Raw genomic sequence first — 27053 nt, 5'->3', positions numbered from 1 at the left:
TGTCACTACACCCGGTTTCTGTTGCAGTTTATGCGGATGATGTTGCCCACCAATCCATTTATTAGACGGAAAACTATTTTTGTTTAAAAAACTATTAATGTAACAAATACTTGTGTAAAAGCATTGTATAAAAAGCATTAAATCGGACAGAAAAATAAATACAGTACCTGTCAGAGAGGTGCTTGGCGTAACGGAGGCCACTGGTATCTGAGGCATGGAGGCAGAGGAGAAGGAGGAGTAGGAGGACGACGTGCAGGAGGTGATGGGAGAAGAGGAGGTGACAGGAGAGCTCTTCTCTACCAGGCTGGGGGAGTTCTCCCACGCTTTACGAGCTGACTCCATCTAAACAGAGAGAGTCAAATTAATTCATTAGAAGACCTTCTGTCTGAGGTGTGGTTCAATGTTTCCTCTGTTTTCCATGACTGAAACGTAAGTTGATCTCAGATCAGCGGGGAAACTTTTTGGCTCGAGCGCCACACATTTTTTTTATGACTGATTTGTCAAAACCTATTTGCGGGCATGAAAAAGGGCAGTTATTTGGAAATATATAGGTCCATTATAATTTCAACACTTTCTAGCTAGTTTTAGACGTTCATAGTGTGGCCTGGAGTGTTTTTTTAACCAATTTACTCAAACCTCACATGTTATCCATATGAGGGAAATCCGTTGCAGTGACAGAACTTCAACCTCTGCCATCTGAATGTGCACCACTGCACTGTGCGGAGATGGGGAGAAAGTGGTAGCCGTGTGCTCGTGGCTATCATTTGCGCGTCACTGCTCGCTCTGTTTGATACCAATACACGTGGTAAATCACAGGTTCCCAAACCTTTTTGGCTCGTGACCCCATTTCAATAAAAAAAAAATCATAATAATGAATCACGACCCCACCGTGTAAACAAAAGTGATGTCAATGAACAGCCAATGTTATCTTTCTTATTTGCAGCAAGGACAGTCTATTACAAATCAGTCTGACAGTACTTCAAGCTGAAGTGAGTATGGTTTGAAGTGAGTGAAACTGCAACCGAACAAAATTGTGAAGTTCAGAAAACCAGGCAATAATTGTGTATGTTTTTTTCCCGCCCAGTCTGATTTGGTGATGGGTCCTGTCCACTCTGTTCTAATGAGTCCTGCACAGCTGGTGAGCACAGCTTGTCACAACCACATTTATGAGACCAAGCATATAAACCCCCACCAGTCCCGATACGAGACCAAGTATATAAACCCCCACCAGTCCCGATACGAGACCAAGCGTATAAACCCCCACCAGTCCCGATACGAGACCAAGCGTATTAAAACCCCCACTAGTCCCGATACGAGACCAAGCATATAAACCCCCACTAGTCCCGATACGAGACCAAGCATATAAACCCCCACAGTCCGATACGAGACCAAGCATAAACCCCCACTAGTCCCGATACGAGACCAAGCATATAAACCCCACCAGTCCAGATACGAGACCAAGCATATAAACCCCCACCAGTCCAGATACGAGACCAAGCATATAAACCCCCACCAGTCCCGATACGAGACCAAGCGTATAAACCCCCACCAGTCCCGATACGAGACCAGGCATATAAACCCCCACTAGTCCCGATACGAAACCAAGCATATAAACCCCCACTAGTCCCGATACGAGACCAAGCATATAAACCCCCACCAGTCCCGATACGAGACCAAGCATATAAACCCCCACTAGTCCCGATATGAAACCAAGCATATAAACCCCACTAGTCCCGATACGAGACCAAGCATATAAACCCCCACTAGTCCCGATACGAGACCAAGCATATAAACCCCCACTAGTCCCGATATGAAACCAAGCATATAAAACCCCACTAGTCCCGATACGAGACCAAGCATATAAACCCCACTAGTCCCGATACGAGACCAAGCATATAAACCCCCACTAGTCCCGATATGAAACCAAGCATATAAACCCCACTAGTCCCGATATGAAACCAAGCATATAAACCCCCACTGGTCCCGGATACGAGACCAAAGCATATAAACCCCCACTAGTCCCGATATGAACCAAGCAATATAAACACCACCTAGTCCCGATACGAGACCAAGCATTATAAACCCCCCACTAATCCGCGATACGAGACCAACGCATAATAAACCCCACTTAGTCCGATATGAGAACCAAGGCATATAAACCCCCACTAATTCCCGAACTGAGACCAAAAGCATATAAAACCCCACTTAGATCATGTAGAAGATATGGAAGGTTACTATTTTGATTATTTACAGATGGTTGGACGTCTATGAACACGCTGTCATACATCACCGCAACGAGCCATCACATTGATGAGAAATGGGACATGAAGTCCCATGTACTGACAACTGAGAACATGGAGAAGCACACAACAGAGACCCTAAAACAACATTAATAACATCGTTGCTGAGTTGGTGGGGGACAGCAGTAAGGTGAGTACCGTCTGGTAGGTTGCCAGGACTGCAGCAGACTGAACTGCATTGCCCCATAGTAATCACACGCAGGAGCATGTCTGAATTACCTCATTTTATGATATCCTTTAAACAATACATTTTTTGGCGGTTTAAAAGTTAATACATTTTTACATTTGTCACATCCCTAGTAACTAAGCCTTGGACCCCTAGTGAGCGCAACATTATCCGTAGGCTAGTTATGGTTTTCGCAACATTACCTTCAGTGTGAGGTCAACGCTAGCAGGAGAGACAGTACTGAGGCTGGAGCTCTGCTGTAGCGCCTCTCTACGAGGGAGAGGCAGAGAGTGGGGCAGGGGCACGTTGGCTACCAGGCTCTCCTCCATCTTACTCCCTCCAGTAGGAACGCTGTCAGCCAGAGACGACGAAGGGGTGGTGTAGTCAGTCACTGACTCCTGACGGGGGGTGAGAAACAACATTGTCAATATAATCGCAATTAATGGAACACAGGTAACTGCCAAAATAATGGAAACCCTTGATTATTTGAGGGATACACAGTATATTGAAAGCAGGTGCTTCCACACTGGTTAAGCGATCAACATCCCATCATGTATACAAATGCTGGGCAGGCCGTTATTTTGGCTACGGTAATTATGCCCCCATAGGACGACAAAGCCCCCACCCACAGGGCACGAGTGGTCATTGAATGGTTTGATAAACATGAAAACGAAGGAAACCATATGCCTCGGTCACCAGATCTCACAACCCAATTGAACACTTATGGGAGAATCTGCAGCGGTGCCTGAGACGGCATTTTCCACCACCATCAACAAAACACCAAATTATGGAAATTCTCGAGGAAGAATGGTGTCACATCCCTCCTATAGAGTTCCAGACTCTTGTAGAATCTCTGCCAAGGTGCATTGAAGCTGTTCTGGTTCATGGTGGCCCAACACCCTATTAAGACACTTTATGTTGGTGTTTCCTTTATTTTGGCAGTTACATGTACATTCCTATTTAAATATCGGGTATACTATTTCAACCAACCAACACCATCCCCTCTCACCTTGGAACTGCTGGCATACTCTGCAGAGGCTATGGTGATCATCCCCTCGATGTCACCCCCCAGCTCAGGAACAGAGGTGTCGGTGTTGGTAGGGCTGGAGTCCACCGCTCTGCTGGCCCCTCCTCCTGGTGCTATCCCCCCATCCAGACCCTCTCCCTCTCCCCCATGGATGTCCTTAGCCTTGCGGTTACGGAGGGAGCGTTCTTTACCGATAGGGCCAGGCTTGTACTCCTTAGGCTCCATGTCAGGGATCTGGGGAGGGAGAGGGGAGAGATACAGTTAGAGTTTATAAAAAACTATGAAGAACCATAACGTATCAATCTATTGATTTTCTGAGGATTTCAGTCAGTGTGTGTGTGCGCACACATGTAGTACCCTACCTTCTGTGTTTTGATGGGCCCCGCACGGGGCTGTTTCTGTCTCTGTTCTTTAGGAGCAGGTAGTTTGTTGTCAGGTCCAGTCTCTAGCATGGCTGGTACACCATCGCTGTCTGTACTGCCAGCTGAGGACGGGGCTCCAAACTGGATCCTGTCCATCCCCAGATCCACACTGCCTTCTGAGCCAGGTATGACTCCCTACAATACACAATACTTTCTTTAGAGCCACAATGAAACAGAACAGACCCATAGCTGGTCAGTCTTGTACAAAAGGTTGTGAAACACTGTGCAAGATGGCTACCAGGCAAAGAAAGAGAGAGGTTTGTACCTCAGAAGTGACGGCCCCAGTGAAGGTGGTGAGAGGTTTGTTCCAGGCACTGACTGAAGGAGGCTGAGGAGGGCTGATAGGTCCAACTGAAACACACACAACATATATAACACCAAGTCTATATATGAAAAACTAGCCTACCAAGTCATAAGTTGAAACGTTTTCACTAATAAAATGCCATCTCTGGTGAAATATGACTGTGTCTTGAGGTTGTTTGACTCACGTTTCTTGACGTCGGGCAGGACGGTGGATCCGGCCACCTTSTTTTCCCAGAGTTCCGTACCCAGAGTGCTGTGGGGCTGCGTGGCTAGGGCCACAGGTGGCAGGGAGGTCTTCGAGCTGAAGTCCACGATGGTGGGGGTCAGGGCGGAGGGTAGAGGGGTTAAAGAGCCCTCCAGAGTCTGGGGAGAGGCAGCAGGCTGGGAAGGGGGAGGGAACTGGGGGGCAGAGNGGGGGAGGGAACTGGGGGGCAGAGAGATGGGGCTTGGTTTTTTTGGGGGGGGGTGGGGGCTGTGGCAGTGAGGCTTGCTGTTGTTGCGATGCTTGTTGCTGCTGCTGCTTTTTGGCGAATCTGGGAGGCAGCTTGCCGCCTCCTCCTCCTCTCCCCTTCTCCCCTGATCCTTTCTTCCCATAGTGCTGTAAACAGACACACAATGCAGCATACAGGTTAGGGATGTCAGATGTTATGGTCCTCAGTTTGAATAGGAGTCTTGTGTCAATGTGTCCCTAGTCAATAAAGGAGCAACTGCTTCCCAGTGGTGAAGTGCACACTCCCTCTCTCCCTCCTCCTTCTCACCTGTGTAGTCTGTTCTTCTTTCTTCCTCCTCTCCTCGTCCTGTAGTCGTTTCTGTTGTTTACGTGAGACCACCTCAGTGAAGCCGTCGTCTGCAGTGTTAGACTGGGTGTCCTCTAAGGTAGTCACCTCTGGATGGTCATCTATGATCACCACACCTACAAGACAGCACACAGGAAGTGACATCACATCAGATCCACGGACATGGTACGAGTTCTAGAACAATAGAATCTGAAAAATTCTGTATTGGGCCAATATGACATTACAGTACTTGTGGCATATTGGGGGAAAAAACATTTCAAGATGGACACTAGATAGCCTCAATGGGTATGAGCAGGTGTGTGTGATAGGTGTGTATAGGAGACGTGTGTGTGTGTCTCTCACTGGCGTAGTTGTTGAGGTCAAACTGCAACAAAGCATTCTCCTTCTCCTTGGGTTTCTGTTTGGTCTGTTTGGCATCGTCCTTCCTGCGTCCAGATGGATCTTTACCCCCAGGGCGCACTGCTCCCCCACCTGGGGCTGAGTCTGGGTTAGGGGCAGCTCTGGAGGAGAAGAGAGAAATGTTAGACACACACAAGGCCACTGTACAGAGAAGAAGCAGCTTCATTAAAAAAGGGTGGTCTAAAGACTACAGGATCATCAGTGGTCTACAGTCCAGGACATAGTGATGTAATGGAGGACATTGCTTTCACATCAGTGCACGTGAAGGAGAGGAAAGGAAACCACTTTAGACTACTGTGATGCAACCAGAAAGGGAGCGATGATGAGTACCCAGTGTATTCTCCTCCAGAGGCCACGGTAGAGTGGTAGCAGACTGAAAATACACCCTGACTCGCTTCAACAATTAAAACAGGACACGAAAGGAGATGAAACATTTGTCCTTCAGGAAGATCATGTTTCCACACCTCTCACTCTCTCCTACAATCTCTCGCTCACACACACACACGGCATATGGGTTGTTTAATATGATATTGTTTATTATGTTAACCGTGAGTAGATCTAACATGCAAACAGTCAAGGCATAAGACTTAAGACCAAACCAAATCACTGTGTATGACTCACCCTCTGCGTCCAGCCTTGGTCCCTCCTCTCCTCTCTCCCTTCCCCCCAGTGTAGCCACGGCCTGGTTTGGGTCCGCTGTTCCCCCTGCGATTCTGCCTCTCCACCGGACGCTGACTGGAGAAACTCCTCCTGGCCCAGGCAGGCCCCGCTGCTTCGCGTTTGGGCGTCATCCCTCCCTCAGTGGGGGTCCTACTGGGGGGTGCTGAGCCTTGAGGGGGTAGGGGGGCTGGGGCCGAGGGCTGGGTAGCTGCGTTAGCAGCCTCCAGCGCTCCCCTCCTCTCCTCTCGTTCTCTCCGTTCGTTAAAGTCACTGCTCTCTGACGCCGTCTCCCACTCCTCGTTGGCCTGGTCAGAAGAGTTCTGGTTGGAAAAGTCAGGTGACTTGGTGCCCATGGCAGAGGTGGTGGGAGGGGTGGCATCAGGCAGGGCTGGGTCAGAGGTCAGGTGCAGGTCAGCGGCTGTGGGTCCCCCCTCTACAGGCATGGTGACAGGGGTCCCTGAAGCTCTGGAGAGGGTAGGGGACAGGGAGACAGGGCCAGGCCCAGAGGCACGCACTAAGGCTGGGAGGGAGGCAGTGGAGGTGGGTACAGGTCCTGTCTCTCCTCCAGCTAAGACGGCAGCCTCTCTCTCCTTCAGCCTCCGGAAGCGGGGGGGTTTGTCCTGTCTGGGGGGTCGGGCTGGACGAGGACGACGGGGCCTCTCTCTGTCTCTGCTACTCTGTGGTCCCCCCTCACCAAACTTCTTCACCTCGAAAGGACGGTCTCTGTCCCCTCGTACAGGCCGTCGGTCAGAGTGGGTGTCCCGATTGTCGTAGCGTGATGAGGGTTCTGTGTCCTCAGGGCGGAAGGTCTCCATGGGTCTTGAGGGCCACTGGGAGGACAACTCTCTGGTTCCTGGTCGTCTGAGAGGAGCTGACCTAGGACCTCCTCTCTCCCTGGTTCCCCCTCGCCTGCTGTACAGGCCCCCTCTCCCCCGCCGTGACGGCTCTCCTTTGGGCAGGAAGCCTGGCTTGGGCCTACCCTCCTCGTCTCCTCCCCTGAGCCCTCCTTTCTCTCCCAGGTYAGGGGGTCCAAAGCCAGGTTTGTGTGGTCCGGAGCGGGGCTCTCCTGGTAGTTCCCTGCGGAGCGGCCGGGGTGGTTTAGCGCTGGGCTCACGGTCTGAAGCCCCCGTGTCGCTAGCGGACTCCCGTCCTCCTTCACTCTCTGATTCGGTATTGGAGCCACGGCGCCTCCTGCGTTTGGGCATCACCTCGAAGTCGGAGCTCTCGCTGCGCGTCTCGCTCTCTTCACGACAGCAGCGGAAGGCAATGCCGCCACCGGCGGCTGGAAGGTCTGAGCGCGAGCGTGGCTCCCGGTAAGGGTACTCCCCTCGACTACGACCCCGGCCACCTCTATTTCGACCACTGTAAGTCCCCCGGAAACTCCGTCCTCGCGAGTAGTACTCCCCTCTGCCTCTGGCTCGAAAACCATCAGCCGGCCAGTCTCTCTCTCTGTCCCGCTCCATCTCTCTTTCCCGATCCCTTTCCCTTTCTCTCTCTCTCTCCCTCTCCCTCTCCTCACGGCGGTAGGCCCTTGGAGGTAGGTTGGACTCCTTCCTACAGGATAGTTTAGGTTCAGGGTGTTTATCATTGGTTGRTGGTTTGTCTGTCTTGTTGTCCTGGGAGGCTGGTGTCTGTGCTCCTGATAGGGCCTGTGTGTCTCTGGATCTCTGGGGGCCATTCATAGACCCCTCCTCAGTCTCAGGGGCCTCCCTCTTCCCATCCCTCTCCCTGTCCCTCTCTCTTTCTCCCTGGGGCCTGTCCCTGGGGGCCCCAGACACAGCAGCAGCTGCGAAGGCAGCTTTTGKTCCTCCTCGCTCCTCCTTCTTGGGTCTCTCCCCTCTCTCTCTGTGTCGTTCTCTCTCCTCCCGCTGCTCTCTCTCTTCCTTCATGTCTCGGAGTACAGGTTTCTTAATGGGTCCAGACCTGCGTACAGGCCTCTCACCCCCTGGCCCTTCCCTCCGGCCGGCCACTGACCTCCCTCCCAAACGCAACTCAGCCTTCTGCTTGCTAGGGGCTGACAAGGGCAGCTTCTCTGGCTTGTGGAGGCTGTCGGATGGAGGGTTGGGCCTGTTGTTGGCCACAGCAGCCTGGGAGAAAGGCTCTTTCCTAGGATTCAGTTCGTCTGGGCCTGGCCTCTCCCCTGCATCCTGGAGCTCAAGTGTCTTTGTGCCCAAGGGGAGGCTGTCGAACCTAGGCTCGTCCAGTTTGAGTGAGTGGCTGGAGCCCTGGGAGATGGTCCTCTGTAGCATGGCCTGTCCCAGAGCCTCAACCTCCTCTCCAGTGGGCAGGCAAGGCTCCTCTGGCTCAAAGGGGGACTCACCAGGCCCTCTCTCTGTCTGCAGGGATCCTGGAGCCTCCTCGGGGCCCGGACCAAACCCTGACAGGGGCTCTGTGGGGTTTCTGAAGAAGTCAGTCTTGCTGCGGGGCTCAAGAGGACTGATATCCTGGCTGGGGTAAATAACTGGTGAACCTCGGTCCAGCTCCAACCCAGAGTCCAACCTGGGGAAAAGTGAGAGAGATGTTTTAATCAAAAACTCTGCAAACAACAGAAGTGGCTGCCTCTCATTCATATGCCCTGTGGAGGTGAGGAAACCAGGTGTGTACTGAGATGCAGCCTGCTTGGTGTGTTGTCCACTCACCTGGTGTCCTTGTCCTCCCATCCTTTAGGGGGAGTGACAGAGGTTAGGGGATCAGTTTGTGCYTACGGGTCAGACCCCCACACCGTACGTGGTTCAGAGGGGAGACTGTGGTCCCGTATTGGCCTGGTCAGGTGGTCAAAGGAGTCAGAACTAGAGCTGGACTTGTCCCCTGCTTCTCTACGAACTATCTGCTTAGGACCCATCCGCCCTGGAGACAAGATAGATAAGGGGACGGCCAGTCAAAATTATTACCTTTTACAGTTTATATACAGTATAGGCTACTATAAATATATGTCTATTTACATCAAAACACACACAGGGCAACAACACCCACAGAAGACAAGCAAAACTAAAACTCTGAAAACACACACGTATCAGTATATCATTATCTCCGTACCAGGTCCAGGGTGCATGTTTGGCATGTCGAGCGGTGGTCTTCCAGACATTATGCGGGGGTCCATGTATGACTGCATCATGAGCCAGCGGGGGTCAAAGCCCATGTTAGCCAGGTGCTGCTGATGGTGAGGGGGGCCAATGGGCTGGTACAGGGAGCGGTGCTGCTGCTGCTGGGGGGTAGCTACACTTCCTCCTCCACCCGCACCTCCCCCTGATGGGGACACAGTCCCACCACCACCTCCTCCTCCACCACCCTGCTGCTGTTGCTGCTGCCACTGCTGCTGCTTCATCTGCTCCTGCAAGGAGAGAGAGGTAAGAGTTGGATTCAGGGCATTTCTCTTCAAAATAACATGGACAACATTAAAAGTTCAGGATTCCATAGTCCAGAGATGGAATTTAACTTTATTTGGTAACTTGACTTTTCCCAAGAGGAACTTTGGATGTGACATTGGGTATAAAAAAAATCTAAGCAACACCAATCCAATACCTGCTGCCTGAGGAAGCGTGGGGGCAGAGACTTCTGGAATTGTTTGGAGTATCCCGAGGTGAGAGAGGGGCGTATGGCAGCCCCTGCCTCTCCCTCCAGGTCTGGGGGGGCCACCGGGGTGTCCTCTCCAATGGGGGGGTCCATACGGTGCAGAGACAGGGGCACACGCTCCTCCACTAGAGAGAGAGAGACAGTAGTCAGTCACACTGTAAACCTTCATTGAAATATATAGAAAGTGTTGCTTTGCTGGGAGTGAAACTGTGGGAGATAAAGCAACTGGTTCATTTATGTTGGTGCAAACACAGGGCTCTGCCAGGGGGCTCACCTCTACTCTCATCGGTGCTGAAGTACTCTCGGATAGGCATGGGAATCAGTCTCTCAGTCTGGCTCTCATCCACCAGGGGGCTTACCTCGCTCAGGTGGCCCACCTCGCTCAGGTGGCCCACCTCACCTAGGGGGCCCACCTCACCTAGGGGGCCCACCTCACCTAGGGGGCCCACCTCACCTAGGGGGCCCTCTCCGAGCTGAGGCTCTGGGGGTATGGACTCTGGTCTTTGAACTGGAGGGCTGGGCTGGCGAGGCACAAACTGACTCTCCTCCGCACTAGGCTCTACTCTTTCCATCCTCTCTCTTTCCATCCTCTCTCTTTCCATCCTCTCTCTTTCCATCCTCTCTCTTTCCATCCTCTCTCTTTCCATCCTCTCTCTTTCCATCCTCTCTCTTTCCATCCTCTCTCTTTCTATCCTCTCTCTTTCCATCCTCTCTCTTTCCATCCTCTCTCTTTCCATCCTCTCTCTTTCCATCCTCTCTCTTTCCATCCTCTCTCTGTCTTGGAGAGGGGCTGGTATGGTCAGGGGCTGTGGGAGAGGGCCAGCCTGAGAAGGTGCAGGGCTGGAGATGGGGGGAGGAACAGACAAAGGGGGTGTGTCTTCACACACAGCTCTCATCTCTTCATTGGTTGTCTCTGGGGCAGGGATGGACGTGGCCTCTGTTGCTGGGCGGAGTTTCTCGTTAAGGCGCTTGAGTTTCTCTGCGCAGGCGGCGAGTCTCTGCTCTTCCATCCTCTTCTCCTCCTCTTCTCTCCTCCGCCTGGCTCTTTCTACTGCTTCCGACAGGTCCTGCTTCTTGCGTTGCTGGCGCCAGGCCTCTGAATCCTCCTCGCCAGAGGGAGCTGCGGTGGGGGGTTTGACCACGCGAGGGGCTCTGCTGCCTACCAAGCGCCCACCTGGCTGACCCTGGAGAGACGGAAAGAGATATGACATAAGTTCTCTAACATCCAAAAGGAACTCGTATAGTAAAGCTCTTGATGGCGCGCATCAGTCCAGGACTCCCTCATCAAGCCAAAGATACTCAGCCTCACCTGGTAGTCCTGTGGTGGGCCGGTCTTGTACTGCCCCATAGTGCCTGGGGAGGGCGCCCTGGGGTCCCTTCCATCTACCCATGAGCCTTTGCTGCCCTCCTGGCCATCTGAGGGGCGTGGCGGTCTCATCCGCTTCACTTTACCGATCCACTCCCTGAGAGAGCGAGCATGATGGTTAGTCGTTTGTTAGCGCTACATGGTAATGCCTAGGCTTAAGCTCAGCGGGCTAACAGTCTCAAGGAGTACAGATAACCCAGGTCAAACCCAGTCTGTCACATCCAGATAGTGAGGCAGAAAAGGAAGCACCTTCCTCAGTGAGACTCACCAGTTTTCTCCTTTCCCCTTGGCGGCTTGGTTCTCCTCATCGTCACTGAAGTTGAGTTTCTCTGTGTAGTCTACCTCCATCTGAGCTCCTGGATAACAGACAGGGAGAGATGAGGGTTACCATTACATGGCGTTTAAATGAAATGCTAATAAAACGTCATGTAAAAAATGGTTATGTATAAATACAGATGAGTATTACCAGCCCAGCCCTCGTCAGCTTCAGTGTCCAGGTTGTCAAGCTCTTTGAGCTCTGTGGCGCTGATGATGGAGGGTCTGTCTGGATCCTTGAGCCAGGCCTGGGGGGGGCCCTGCTGGGGACGGACCCTCCTGGGAACACAACACACACAGGAGCGTCAGTCCACTGGGGACTGTATGAAGAGAGGTCTATGAACTCAAAGTGATGTGGTAATAATGATGAGTGTGTAGGGATGTAGCAGTGTGTGTGTTTATGAGTGTGTGTGTACTCACCTGGCTCCATCCTGTGGAACAGGGTATCTTATGTTCCCTGGCACTGGAGCAAAGGGCATTCTGGGGTACGCGTGGAACATCTAGAACAGGAGCACAAGGCCATTACCAGGCGAATCCTACTCTGCAAAGTCATAGAAATTTCTGGCAAACTAACAACTATACTTCTAGCAACAAGACAACATCCCATATCAGGTAAGTAATTCCATGTCTCTTTATACCCCAAATAAAATCAATAACCCTAGAAATCAATACACCATTCATTCCATCACTTACATAAGGTGGCATCATGCCCCTGAACTGGGGGTGGAACTGGGGAGGCACCCCGGCAGAGGCCTGCTGGCCCCCGTTGAGTTTAGGCTGGGCAGGCACAGAGGAGGATGATTGTAGCTGGGACTGGGAGGAGAGGGGTGCAGGCTGGACAGACAGGGGCAGCCTCTCCCTGACTTCTCCCTTCTCATTAGGGGGCACCCTGCCCCCCTCCTCCGCCTCCCCAGGGGGTGAGGGGGTGCTGAAAGCCGACCCTCCCTCCTCTGGCCCACGGCTGTCCATCTCAGGGCTGGCTCCTGTGGTCAGATTCCTGCCCCCGCCCTCTCGCCAACTACCAACATCTAGGAGAGGAGAGCACGGTGGAAAATTAACTTTTTGTTCCACCACCCACTCAGATATTTTACAAAGTAAAATATTAAATATTTCTCGCCATAATTACGCACAACAAAAAAACACAAAATCGATGGATGACGACGCTTTGTAATATTTTTTTGGTTCGTTTATGCTTTAGAATGTTCCTAAAACAGGAAATGTATTACTAGTAAGAAGTAATGTGGTATATAGCTCAATTCAATAAAATGTTTGTTACCCAAGTCTTTTAACCCATAACAGTCTAAGCCGGGGTAGAGTTTTAGCCGGGTCTAAGCCGGGGTAGAGCTACATGGAATTGTTTTAAGGTTATACCAAGGCTCATTCACCCATTTGATTTTGAATTTTAAGACCCCTTGAAGTACAAAAAAAWAAATAATAATAATAATAAAAAAATAAAGACCTTACTGCTATTAGCCCATTCAAAAAGCAGTGAATAACAGATTCACTGCAATGGAACAACAGATAGTTCCCCCCCCAAAAAAATTCTGAAGTGTCTGTCCTATATCTGAGACCGTGTCTAGACTTGACAGCTCATGCAGCTTTAGTATTTTGATCATAGAGCTCTGATCATGGAATTTCAAACGCGTCATGCATCTACACCTACTTTTAAATGTGTCTACAGTGTGTCCGGATTCCCTATTCCCACACTATATTCAAATGCTTGTAGGTATTCTACAAATGGTGGAATAGGCTAAATATGATAACACAACTGATGGCAGTAGCTAACTAGCCAGCTAATCTCTGTAGCTAGCAAGCAATGCTAAAGGGATTGCAAACGGGTTAGCATAACTCTAGCCAAACCCCAATTATTATTTTGTAAATTAGCTAGCTGGCTAGCATTTATGAGGAAGCCAGCAAACACGTTCCTCACACACTAGGAACGCATTTCCTCCAACGTTATAATGAAAAAGGTGCCTCTCGGTCCCAAAACACAAGTTTTCTGGAGACTGGTGGAAGGAGTACTGATGACGTAGCCCGATTGATCCAAACTGAGGAGAAATCCGCACAATGCATCCCTGAACACCTTCTGAAGTGGTCAGCCAGATCTGAACACAATAAGACAGCAAAGCGACTTTTGTGCGTATAGACCCGTCTTTTCAATTTGACATTTGTAATTTTGATAGCAGAAGTCGCATGTACATGTCAAGTGTAGACAACCTGTGAGGTATAAGAAAGATTGGGAAACGTTTGATGAAACATTTAAATTTGGCCTTACTGCTATTAGCCCATTCAAATGCATTTGAATAACAGATTCACTACATGGAACAAAAAGATAATCCCCCCCAAAGAAATCTAAAGGTAGTCTGTTCTGAAGTGTCTGTCCTATATCTGAAAGATAAGAAATATCAGGAAACACATACATACCAATATTTTTTTTCTCTTATACATGTATTGAACCCCTTATTTTTGGCACTTAGTCTCCACATATACTTCCATTCATTTTTCAACTGGTACCGGGGGCCCTTTAGATAAGTCGCGAGGCCTGTGGCCTCCTAGAGCAAAGTCTCAGCTTTCCACAGAGGGGTCATAATAGTTTGTAGGCCAAACAGATGCTACAGACGATTCTGTGAGAAGACCGATTTTCGGGATGTCTCATAGTCTGACAAACAACGCTCTAGCTCTGTCACCTTTKAACGCAGATACGGAAGTGCGACGTCGGCGGATGCGATGGATTGAGACTCATCCAATGCAAAAAAAAACATTTCTTAAACTGGCAGCTTTCAATGGGGATTACTCTAGGGCAGCTATTCCCAAACGGGGGTACACCKAAAAAAACGTGATTCAGATTTAAAAAATAAAATAAAAAACAGAAAAAAATAAAATTGTTTCTTCACATTTTCAAACAGTCCATTTATATTTTACAACAGGGCTATACATTTGGGTGAGTTTTTRCCCCCTCGCCTGAGTAGCCTCGTTTCACTGCCAAAAATAAAATCCATCTAGTGTTCAGCGAAATAACAACACAATGTCAAATACAGGTAGCCTAGTCAAATAATTAACATCCAATCACAATAACCGTTACTCTCTCGCGGGAATTCCACTAACGGTCCGTATGGAGCCAAAAGTAGCTGCTGCTCATTCAGTTTGCTCGAAAATTGATAAATGGTTAAAAAAAAAGGGCCCGCCTCCATAGACACATACCAGCTCTACTGGTAGTACTGCTACTACCAGCAGTACTACACCTGCACCTGTCGACGACACACGTTGTTCCGCTTCCACGAGCACATCCAATGCTAGCATCGGTAATTCTACATTTGTTGTTAGCCCAGCTAGCATGGACACTGACAGTTGTGAATCTGATGGAGCCGAAGAGCTACTGCCCCTTTACCCGGGAAAACACTGAACAGACAGAGACGTTGGACCATCGAGGAGGTGCAAATATGATGAGAACTACATTGATTTGGGGTTCACTTATATTGGTAGTGCCTTTCCTCAGCCACAGTGTGTTATATGTGCAAAAGTACTCCCTCAACTCGATGAAACCTTCATTCGTGCGCAGACATTTAGAAACAAAAACATGCCAATTTGAAAAATAAGCCACAGGAGTTTTTTGAGCGAGAATTAAGACGACTTTCGAGTAGTAAGACATGTATAAGAGCAACAGATACTATTAATAAGAAGGGTCTAGAAGCGTCTTATATGGTGAGCTACCGAGTGGCTAGGACAGGCAAGCCCCTAACTATTGTGGAGGACTTAATTCTTCCTGTAGCCACGGATATGGCTGGGACAATGCTGGGGGAAAAGGCCAAACAAAAACTACACAGACAATGCCTTCATCAAACAACACTGTTTCACGACACATCAGTGACATGGCAGGAGATGTTTTGAAACAATTACTGCTTTGCATACAAGTCAGTGAATTCTATGCGTTACAGCTGGATAAGTCAGACGTGGCGGGCCTGGCACAGCTCCTGGTAAATGTCTGTTACGTTTATGGGGGGTCAATTAAGGAAGACATCCTCTCTGCAAACCACTGGAAATCAGGTCAACAGGAGAGGATATGTTTTAAGTACTAGACAGCTTTGTGACATCAAATGGACTTTGGTGGTCAAGATGTGTTGGTATCTGTACTGATGGTGCAAAAGCCATGAGAGGGAGACATAGTGGCGTGGTAACGCGCTTCCAAGCAGTTTCTCTCGTCTCTACTTGGGTACACTGCAGCATCCACCGAGAGGCTCTTGCTGCCAAGGGAATGCCTGACAGCTTGAAAGACGTTTTGCATACTACAGTGAAAATGGTTAACTTTGTTAAAGCAAGGCCCCTGAACTCTTGTATATTTTCTTCATTATGCAGTGATATGGGCAGTGACCATGTAACACTTTTACAACATACAGAAGTGCGCCGGTTATCAACTGGATTCTTTATCCCTTTCATGCCCTGCCTSCAGTCCARTTACCGATATCTGAACAAGAAAGCCTCATCGAAATTGCAACAAGCGGATCTGTGAAAACGGAATATAATCAGAAGTCACTGCCAGATTTCTGGATTGGGCTGCGCTCAGAGTATCCTGCCTTGGCAAAACGCAGTGTTCAGACACTGATGCCCTTTGCAACCACGTTCCTGTGTGAGAGTGGATTCTCGGCCCTCACTAGCATGAAAACTAAATAGGCACAGACTGTGTGGAAAATTATTTAAGACAGACTCTCTCCAATACAACCCAACATTGCAGAGTTATGTGCATCCTTTCAAGCACACCATTCTCATGAACCTGTGTTGAGTTACACAATTTTCGATGAACAAATCAAGTTTTATATGTATGATGAATAAATAAAGAACAAAATTATTGACTATTATTTGTGCCCTGGTCCTATAAGAGCTCTTTGTCACTTCCCACGAGCCGGGTTGTGACAAAAACTCACACTCGTTCTTATGTTTAATAAATGTATCGTATGGTGTATGTGTGTGGCAGACTTACAATGATGGCAAAAAAACAACATTTGAGAGTGCGCTGACCCTGGTGCTTGAGGGGGTACGCAGCTGGAGGTTGAATGTTTGAAGGGGTACGGAACTATAAAAACTTTGGGAACCACTGCTCTAAGGGGTTAACCCATGTATGTTAAAATAAACAATTCAGATACAATAGTAACAATAGTAAAAACAGATAAACAGTTCTACAACTAAACATCAAGAATCAAAAAATTGCCTGACAAAATGCTGAGTGATACGGCTTATTATAATTATTATTATAGCTTTGGGCTCAAAACTGACATTTTTTGAATGTTTTTTTTTTTTACAAGAAGTACATGTGCTCCTAAGTTGAAATTTAGGAGAACACAAATACATTTAGGAGAACAATAAAAGTGTATGAGTGTTTTAATGATAATAAATAACTAACTAAAAGTTCATGAATTAAAGGTTTTGGAGTGTTCCATGCTCAACAAGACAAAGACCCAAAGCACACAGCCAAGACGACACAGGAGTGGCTTCTGGACAAGTCTCAATGTCCTTGAGTGGCCAAGCCAGAGCCCGGACTTGAACCAGATAAAACATCTCTGGAAAGACCTGAAAATAGCTGTGCAACTTCCTGTTTCCATCACAGCTGTCACGACTTTACTGGCATAAAAACAGAGGATGGAAACGTGGTTTGAGTGAGGGAAATGCTGTAAATTAAGAGGACTACAGTGCATTTGAAAAGTATTCAGACTTCCCCACATTTTGTTACATTACAGCCTTATTCTAAAATGGATTCAATAAATGTTTTTCCTCAATCTACACACACACACACACACACACACACAATACCGCATAATGACAAAGCGAAAACAGGTTTTTAGAAATGTTTTCAAATTTATTCAAATTAAAAACAGAAATACCTCAAATAAATATTCAGACCCTTCGCTAACATACTCGGATTTGAGCTCAGGCGCATCCTGTTTCCATTGATCATCTTTGAGATGTTTCTACAACTTGAAGTCCACTTGTGGTAAATTCAATTGATTGGACATGATTTGGAAAGGCACACACCTGTCTATGTCAGAGCAAAAACCATGCCATGAGTTCGAAGGAATTGTCCATAGAGGCACAGATCTGGGGAAGGTTACCAAAAGAATTCTGCAGCATTGAAGGTCATCAATAACATAGTTGCTCCAGAGTTCCTCTGTGGGGATGGAAGAATATTCCAGAAGGACAACCATCTCTGCAGCACTACACCAATCAAGCCTTTATGGTAGAGTGGCCAGACGGAAGCCACTTCTCGAAAAAGGAACGACAGCCCGCCTGAAGTTTGCCAAAGGCACCTAAAGGACTCTCAGACCAAGAGAAACAAGATTCTTTGGTCTGATGAAACCAAGATTGAACTCTTTGGCCTGAATGCCAAGCATCACATCTGGAGGAAACCTGGTACCATCCCTATGGTGAAGCATAGTGGCTGCAACCTCATGCTGTGGGGATGCTTTTCAGAGACATTGACTAGAAGACTAGTCAGGATTGAGGGAAAGATGAACGGKGCAAAGTACAGTTTAATCCTAGATGAAAAGCGCTCTGGAGCAGGTTAGGAGCTCAGACCGGGGCAAAGGTTCACCTTCCAACTGGACAACAACCCTAAGCACACAGCCAAGACAACGCAGGAGTGGCTTTGGGACAAGTCTCGGAATGTCCTTTAGTGGCCCAGCCAGAGCCCGGACTTGAACCCCCTGGAGAGACCTGAAATTAGCTGTGCAGCAATGCTTCCCATCCAACCAGACAGAGCTTGAGAGGATCTGCAGAGAAGAATGGGAGAAACTGCCCAAATACTGGTGTGCCAAGCTTGTAGCGTCATACCCAAGAAAACTCGAGTCTGGAATCGGTGCCAAAAGTGTTTCAACAAAGTACTGAGTAAAAGGGTCTGAATACTTATGTAAATGTGATCAGTTTTTATTTATTTTTTATAATTTTGTAAAAATGTCTAAAAACCTGTTTTTGCTTTGTCATTATGGGTATTGTGCATAGACTGATGAGGGGGAAAAAAACAATTAAATAKATTTTAGAATGAGGCTGTAACGTAACAAAATGTGGAAAGAGTCAAGGGGTCGAAATACTTTCCAAATGCACTGTATGTATTTTGAAAGGTGAGATGTTGAGGATTATAAATACCGCGTAGATGTCATACAAGCAAACAAACGTGAGTCCAAATGTGCACTTCACATTTCCATATCATAAACTCATGTCATATACAGTGTCAACGCTAATGATCACTATTCTTGATGTACAGTTTAAAAAATGACATGTCATATCCTGGGTTGTTTTGAACAAAATGAGCCTGTGCTTGTCTATTGTTGGAAAAAATGTACAACGGCACACGCACCTGAATGCACTCAAGACCTCCTTTCTATGCGCACCAAATGATCAGTTTCCCTGAATTGCACTGTGAAAGCCTAACATTAATACCGTATTTTATCATTTGGCTAGTCATGTTGGCAAAATAACAGGTTTTCAAATGATGCCCACCTGCTCCAGATTGCAATTTATAATGGACTGTTTTTGGATTGCGTAAACAGTAATTGTGTGATGGTGGGAATGCAGGGTTGTGTTCCAAACAAAAGAAAAACAAGTGTACTTGCGCTAGTTTTTCAATGGCACAGCTAGGAGAGCTAAAAAATAAATAAAAGAGACTGACCAGGTGAATCCAGGTGAAAGCTATAATCCAAAATTGATGTCACTTGTTAAACCCACTTCAAATAGGTGTAGATGAAGGGGAGGAGACAGGTTAAAGAAGGATTTTTAAGCCTTGAGACAATTGAGACATGGATTGTGTATGTGTGTGTGCGTGCCAAACAGAGGGTGAATAGGCAAAACAAAATATTTAAGTGCGGAACGCTTTTGACACCTTGTGGAGTCCATGCCCTGGCGATTTGAGGCTGTTTTGAGGGGCAAAGGGGGATGCAACTCAATATTAGGAAGGTGTTCTTAATGTTTTATACACTCAGTGTAGTTGAATCTTATTTGAGTCAAAAGTGCATTGAAATTACTTAGGAACTGTGCACACTTGAGGTGTGTGGCCACTTACAGATACCAATTAGTACGCTCACTCAAACCATTGTAATTTATTTGTCTAAAGTTGCACTTGCCCAACATATTCCAGGAAATATTATATTACTGAATGTATCCAGAGTATTTTCATATTTAGTTTTCAACAAATGAGGCGAAAAGTTAAAATGCACATCAAATCAACAGTGTAATGTTTGGATTCAGACTTGTGTCAGGTAAAGTGTTGTGTCCTCACCTTGGTCTAATCATTCTCCCATTATCTCCAAACTGTTCCCTTTCAATTGCTACTATTGTTATGCATATTTCTTCTGTAAGAAACATTTAAATTTTGCCCTAACTATTTAGGCCAATTTCCAGGAGTGTAAAGTGCTAACTTCCGGCGCCGACAGAGATGGCTGCCTCGCTCCGCGATCCTAGGAAACTATGCAGTATTTAGTTTTTTTATGTGTTATTTCTTACATTGTTACCCCAGGTAATCTTAGGTTTTATTACATACAGTCGGGAGGAACTATTGGATATAAGAGCAACGTCAACTCACCAACATTACGACCAGGAATACAACTTTCCCGAAGCGGATCCTCTGTTTGGCCTACCACTCAGGACAATGGATCTGATCCCAGCCGGCGACCCAAAACAACAGCGCCGTAGAAGGGGCAGACGGAGCGGTCTTCTGGTCAGGCTCCGTAGACGGGCACATTGCGCACCGCTCCCGGGCATACTACTCGCCAATGTCCAGTCTCTTGACAACAAGGTAGACGAAATCCYAGCAAGGGTAGCATTCCAGAGACAWCCGAGACTGTAACGTTCTTTGTTTCACGGAAACATGGCTCACTCGAGACACGCTATCTGAGTCGGTACAGCCACCTGGTTTCTTAACGCATCGCGCCGACAGAAACAAGCATCTCTCTGGTAAGAAGAAGGGCGGGGGTGTATGCCTTATGATTAACGAGACGTGGTATGATCATAACAACATACAGGAACTCAAGTCCTTTTGTTCACCTGACTTAGAATGACTTAGACACCTGACTTAGACACCTCACAATCAAATGCCGACCGCATTGTCTACCAAGAGAATTCTCTTCGATCATAATCACAGTCGTGTAGATTCCCCCCCCCCCAAGCAGACACATTGACGGCCCTGAAAGAACTTCATGGGACTCTATGTAAACTGGAAACCACATATCCCGAGGCTGCATTTATTGTAGCCAGGGATTTTAACAAGGCTAATCTGAAAACAAGACTCCCCAAATTCTATCAGCATATCGATTGTGCTACCAGGGCTTCCGTGACGCATATAAGGCCCTCCCCCGCCCTCCCTTCGGAAAAGCTGACCACGACTCCATTTTGTTGCTAACAGCCTATAGACAGAAACTAAAACAGGAAGCTACCGCGCTCAGGTCTGTTCAACGCTGGTCCGACCAATCGGATTCCACGCTTCAAGATTGCTTCGATCACGTGGACTGGGATATGTTACGCATTGCGGCGAACAACAACATTGACGAATACGCTGATTTGGTGTGCGAGTTTATTAACAAGTGCATCGGTGATGTTGTACCCACAGCGTCTATTAAAACATTCCCCAACCAGAAACCGTGGATTGATGGCAGCATTCGCGCGAAACTGAACGCGCAAACCACTGCTTTTAATCAGGGCAAGGTGACCGGAAACATGACCGAATACAAACAGTGTAGCTATTCCCTCCGCAAGCCAATCAAACTAGCTAAGCGTCAGTACAGAGAAAGTGGAGTCGCAATTCAATGGCTCAGACACGAGAGGTATGAGCCACAAAAGAAAAACCAGCCGCGTCGCGGATCACGATGCCTTGCTCCCAGACAGACTAAAGAACTTTTTTGCTCGCTTTGAGGACAATAAAGTGCCACTGACATGGCCCGCTACCAAAACCTGCGGGCTCTCCTTCACTGTAGCCAACGTGAGTAAAACATTTAAACATGTTAACCCTCGCAAGGCTGCAGGCCCAGATGGCATCCCCGGCCGTGTGCTCAGAGCATGTGCAGACCAGCTGGCTGGCGTGTTTACAGACATATTCAATCAATCCTTATCCCAGTCTGCTGTCCCCACATGCTTCATGAGGGCCACCATTGTTCCTGTTCCCAAGAAAGCTAAGGTAACTGAGCTAAATGACTACCGCCCCGTAGCACTCACTTCCGTCATCATGAAGTGCTTTGAGAGACTAGTCAAGMATCATATCACCTCCACCCTACCTGACACCCTAGACCCACTCCAATTTGCTTACCGCCGCAATAGGTCCACAGACGACGCAATCGCCATCACACTGCATACTGCCCTAACCCATCTGGACAAGAGGAATACCTATGTAAGAATGCTGTTCATCGATTACAGCTCAGCATTTAACACCATAGAACCCTCCAAACTCGTCATTAAGCTCGAGACCCTGGGTCTCGACCCCGCCCTGTGCAACTGGGTCCTGGACTTCCTGACGGGCCGCCCCCAGGTGGTGGGGGTAGGTAACAACATCTCCACCCCGCTGATCCTCAACACTGGGTCCCCACAAGGGTGCGTTCTCAGCCCTTGTGGGGGCTGCGTGGCCATGCACGCCTCCAACTCAATCATCAAGTTTGCAGACGACACTACAGTGGTAGGCTTGATTACCAACAACGACGAGACGGCCTACAGGGAGGAGGTGAGGGCCCTTTGAGTGAGGTTATTTCCTGACACCACACTCCATGTCAACAAAACAAAGGAMATGATCGTGGACTTCAGGAAACAGCAGAGGGAGCAGCCCCCTATCTACATTGACGGGACAGTAGTGGAGAGGGTGGAGAGTTAAGTTCCTCGGCGTACACATCATGGACAAACTGAAATGGTACACCCACACAGACAGCGTGGTGAAGAAGGCGCAGTAGCGCCTCTTCAACCTCAGGAGGCTGAAGAAATTCGGCTTGTCACCAAAAACACTCAAACTTTTACAGATGCACAATCGAGAGCATCCTGTCGGGCTGTATCACCGCCTGGTACGGCAGCTGCTCCGCCCATAACCGGAAGGCTCTCCAGAGGGTAGTGAGGTCTGCACAACGCATCACCGGGTGCAAACTACCTGCCCCCCAGGACACCTACACCACCCAATGTCACAGGAAGGCCAAAAAGATCATCAAGGAGAACAACCACCCGAGCCACTGCCTGTTCACCCCGCTATCATCCAGAAGGCGAGGTCAGTACAGGTGCATCAAAGCGGGGACCGAGAGACTGAAAAACAGCTTCTATCTCAAGGCCATCAGACTGTTAAAAGGCCATCACTAACATTGAGTGGCTGCTGCCAACATACTGACTCAACTCCAGCCACTTTAATAATGGAAAAATGTATGTAATCAACTTATCACTAGCCACTTTATATAATGTTTACATACCCTACATTACTCATCTCATATGTATATACTGTACTCTATACCATCCACTGCATCTTGCCTATGCCGTTCGGCCATCACTCATTTATATATTTTATGTACATATTCGTATTCATTCCTTTACACTTGTGTGTATAAGGTAGTTGTTGTGGAATTGTTAGGTTATATTACTTGTTCGATATTACTGCATGGTCGGAACTAGAAGCACAAGCATTTTTCTACACTTGCATTAACATCTGCATGTGACAAATACATTTGATTTGATTAAGTAGCCTTTTGGGTCAATTAAATTGATAAAGACTGCTCCCAAATGCTCTGTGTGACCACGCGCCAACGTGGCTGGTGAAATAGACATTCTTACCCACCAACGCCAAAATCTACCTGCATTTTGCAGGTGGTGGGTGTTAATTTCCCACCCTGGATGATAGACAACACAAGACAACACAGGTGAGTCATTTCTGTTGTAGAGTAACAACCTTAGGGTGAGGAAGTTTGGTCCATGAGTAGCAGGTAGAAAGGAGTAATGCTCATGTTCTGAGGACTGAAACTGGGGAATGTGCGTGTGTGATTATGTGAGTGTTCATACTCTGAGGTCTGAGGCTGGGTCCAGGTCCATAAGGCTCCTCCTCCTGCCCCTCCCCTTTCTCCGCCTCCCCAGCCGCCTGCAAACTGGGGAACTCCTGGTGGAACTGGCTGCTCACACGAGGGGCTCCTCCTTCTAGCTGTGGTGGTGGCTTGCTGTTGGCCCAGGATCTGCTGCCCCCTATAGATGACGAGACCTCTGGGGGTTGGGGGGCAGCGGGCTTAGGCTGGGGAGGGGGGGTCTCAGACTGCCTGATACACACAACAAAGAGGAGGAGAGAGAAAGAGATAGCGGAGAGAAGTAGTTTTTTATTATTATTATCATCATTAGGGCTGAGAAACAACCTGAGGACAGGCATGGTAATAGTGTGTGTAGATTTCATTCAGGGGCAGCCCTGGTGTCTCACCTATCGTCTCCTCCCTCAGGTCTGGAGGCCCAGCCACTGCCGTCCTTGGGGACGATGTTAACGTTGGGGTCGTTGCCCTTATTCTCTGCCTTCAAACTGGGCAGGTTGGCAGGGGGGGGCATGCGTCGACTGACGGCAACCTTTCCCAAACTCTGGAGCCCATGTCTGGCAGCAACTGGACCGAGGGAGAGGAGAGGGCGTAGAACATTTAGACATTAAGCTAGAAGCAGAATTTATTATAGCAATCCCAAATCGACCCCTAGCCCCTGGACAAGTTGAGGCAGACATGAAGTGTGTATGTGAGTGAGTGTGTTTAGCTTGAGCATACCTGCAGTTTTCTGGGTCTCCAGAGACTTGCCCTTGTATGTGTTGAAGAGGCTAAGGGTTGCATACTTGGTCTTGCCATCCTTTGCCTTGGTGCTCTGCCCTGACTTCTCTGACATTTCGCTGGAAACTCATTGAGTCTGGTCCTCTGGTCTCACCTCCAGAACCAGCCTCCTGCAATAAAATATCAAAAACTTTATTTAAACATTGATGAGTCTGGTTTTATTATTACTCATTGCAGATTGATGGGGCATGTCGTGTTCTCATGCCAACCTCCCACAAGACAACAGGGTTAACCAATGATGTGTATAAACCCTGGATGACTGGCCGGAGGGGGCGTATTGAAGACACCGCACAGCAATCTTGGCACTCCACCTCCATTGTAAAATAGATTTGAAGCTATAGAAATGCTTTTATTATTGTCTACATTCGTTGACACGTATTCTATCACAGACTCCTTAATACATACTTTTAAATGTGAGCTAAACATAAAATTGAAAATATAAAAACAATACTGCTACATTATGATGTAGTCAATGCCCAAATGGTAATTCAGGAACCACTAATTGTTGTGGCAGATATCTTGAATCCAAAACTTWAAAAAAAATTATCTACTGAAATTGAATGGACATCTCCTCTAGGCATTGAGCAAACTCACTGTATAGGAGCAAAAGCAAACTCGCATAAACACACAACTTCCTAGCCACCCTAAGATAGCAGACGTCTGCCAGCTGAGAATGCAGAAGAGCTGGGAGAGGGATGGAGTGAGTGAGAGATAAGAAACAGAGCCACTTCCTCCACAAGGCAGGCCGGCCAGACCCTCAGCCCCTGTGTGTGCCAGAGCCACAGTGGGAGGTGCCCCAGAGAGGGACAGTCAATCAAGGACACAGAAAGCAGCCTTAACAGACATTATTTTCCTCTCCTACTGTCATTTCCAGTCCCCCTCTCCCTAGGARTTTCTGACAAGGTGGTATTGGTGTAGATCGAAGCAGTGGTGGAAAAAGAACCCAATTGTCACACTTGAGTAAAAGTAAAGATACCTTAATAGAAAATGACTCAAGTAAAAGTCAGTAAAAGTCTAAAAGTGTTGGGTTTAAAACGTACTTAAGTACCAAAACTAAAAGTAGAAATAATTTTTAAAATTCCTTTTAAGCAAACCAGACAGCACCATTTTCTATTTTATTTTTTTACAGAAAGACAGGGGCACACTCCAACACAGACATAATTTACAAACAAAGCATGTGTGTTTAGTGAGTCTGCCAGATCAGAGGCAGTAGGGATGACCAGGGATGTTCGTTTGATAAGCGTGTGAATTTGGATTATTTTCCTGTCCTGCTAAGCATTCAAAATGTAACGAGTACTTTTGGGTGTCAAGGAAAATGTAAGGAGTAAAAAGTACAATATTTTCTTAAGGAATGTAGTGAAGCAAAAGTAAAAGTAGTAAAAAAAAATTGAAATAGAAAGTACAGATACCCCAAAAAAACTACGTAAGAAGTACTTTAAAGTATTTTTACAGAAGTACTTTACACCACTGGGCCTAAGGAAGTAGGATAAAAAAAATAGTTTTTCCTGTAACTGCTATTTCCTAAATCCTAGAGTATTAAATTACATCAAACAATATAGCCAACACAAAACATTTCTCTAGGTAAATTAAGGGGTAATGATTATTCTAACTAAAATAGGTGTCTATGTGGACATTCTGGTGAAAATGTAAACTGTCAAAATGTTGTTTAAGAAGCAATTCTGAAGAATAATTCAATTACTGGCATTGAACGTTTCTGCAGACTTTTATCCCCCCATAACTGGCTACGTGACTATTGCAGCTCCTGGGAAGAAACGCTTGTTTTATAAGGAGGATGGGATCCACCCAAATCATTTGGGGTACTGGATCCTTTCACAGATTATAAGGCTGAGTTGAGACAATGACCCAAGCCTAGCTCAGTTAATCCCTACCATTGTGTCGCTGAGTTGTCATAACGCTTCAGCAAATGTACATTATCCCAGGGGCGTTYGAAGACAACGTAAGTAACCTAATTTATGTCTCTCTGCTGATCCTACAGCTATTGTATGCAGTAATCATGTGCCTATGAAACACAGTTATACTGTTAGCACTGAGGCGGTGTGCCCTAGTAGGACATCCACTGTGAGTAGCTCACCCTGCACTAACATAAATAGCATGAGCACATCTACTTCTGCTAAGCTTTCCAGTAAAGCGGCAGATAGCCTAGCGGTTAGAGCATTCGGCCAGTAACCGAAAGGTTGTCAGATCAAATCCCAGAGCTGACAAAGTAAAAATATGTAAWCCTGCCCTGAACAAGGCAGTTAGCCTAGGAACAGTAGGTTGTCATTGTAAATAAAAATTTGTTCTTAACTAAATAGCCTAGTTATATATATATATATATATATATATATATTTTTTTTAAAGCAATGAAAACAATCAAACATCCCAGAAAAAGTGCTAAAAATAGCTAACACAGTACCAGTCAAACATTTGAACACACCTACTCATTCAAGGGTTTTTCTTTGTTTGTACTATTTTCTACATTGTAGAATAATAGTTTAGACATGAAAACTATGAAATAACACATGTAGTAACCAAAAAAGTCTTGAACAAATCAAAATATATTTTACATTTGAGATTCTTCAAAGTAGCCAACCTTTGCCTTCGCGAACAAAATGGAGGTTTTTGGATATAAGAGACTTTATCGAACAAAGGAACATTTATTGAGTAAATGAATGTCTGCTGAGTGCAACCATATGAAGATCATCAAAGGTAAGGGATTACTTTTATCTCTATTTCTGACTTGGGTAACTGTTCTACTTGGCTGGTTACTGTTGTAATGATTTGTCTAGTGGGCTATGTTCTCAAATAATCGTACGGTATGCGTTTGCCGTAAAGCATTTTGTTTTTTTGTTTTTATCTCGACACCGTGGTTGGATTCACAAGAAGTTCATCTTTAACCTATGTAAAATATGTTTTGTTTTCTGTCTTTTTATAATGGTA

The 27053-nt window shown here is 47.1% G+C and overlaps 1 protein-coding gene across 1 annotated transcript in view; it reads right to left on the bottom strand.

Annotated features, from left to right (window-relative positions):
* Positions 1-27053, bottom strand: part of LOC111971856 (protein PRRC2C-like) — a 52229-nt gene that overhangs the window by 11231 nt on the left and 13945 nt on the right. Inside the window, 22 exon segments of the mRNA XM_070445987.1 lie at positions 7-342; positions 2670-2864; positions 3476-3727; positions 3856-4050; positions 4181-4266; positions 4404-4630; positions 4632-4816; positions 4977-5131; positions 5358-5515; positions 6036-8573; positions 8714-8921; positions 9111-9405; positions 9597-9772; positions 9922-10831; positions 10957-11110; positions 11282-11369; positions 11480-11607; positions 11749-11828; positions 12022-12356; positions 23323-23570; positions 23726-23900; positions 24054-24223. Coding sequence (XP_070302088.1) covers positions 7-342; positions 2670-2864; positions 3476-3727; positions 3856-4050; positions 4181-4266; positions 4404-4630; positions 4632-4816; positions 4977-5131; positions 5358-5515; positions 6036-8573; positions 8714-8921; positions 9111-9405; positions 9597-9772; positions 9922-10831; positions 10957-11110; positions 11282-11369; positions 11480-11607; positions 11749-11828; positions 12022-12356; positions 23323-23570; positions 23726-23900; positions 24054-24168 — 7239 coding nt within the window. The 5' untranslated portion in view covers positions 24169-24223.

Source organism: Salvelinus sp. IW2-2015, linkage group LG13 (assembly GCF_002910315.2).
Source record: "Salvelinus sp. IW2-2015 linkage group LG13, ASM291031v2, whole genome shotgun sequence".
Lineage (NCBI taxonomy): Eukaryota > Metazoa > Chordata > Actinopteri > Salmoniformes > Salmonidae > Salvelinus > Salvelinus sp. IW2-2015.
The sequence above is the reverse complement of the archived record's forward strand: the minus strand, read 5'-3'. Positions and strand labels throughout refer to the sequence as shown.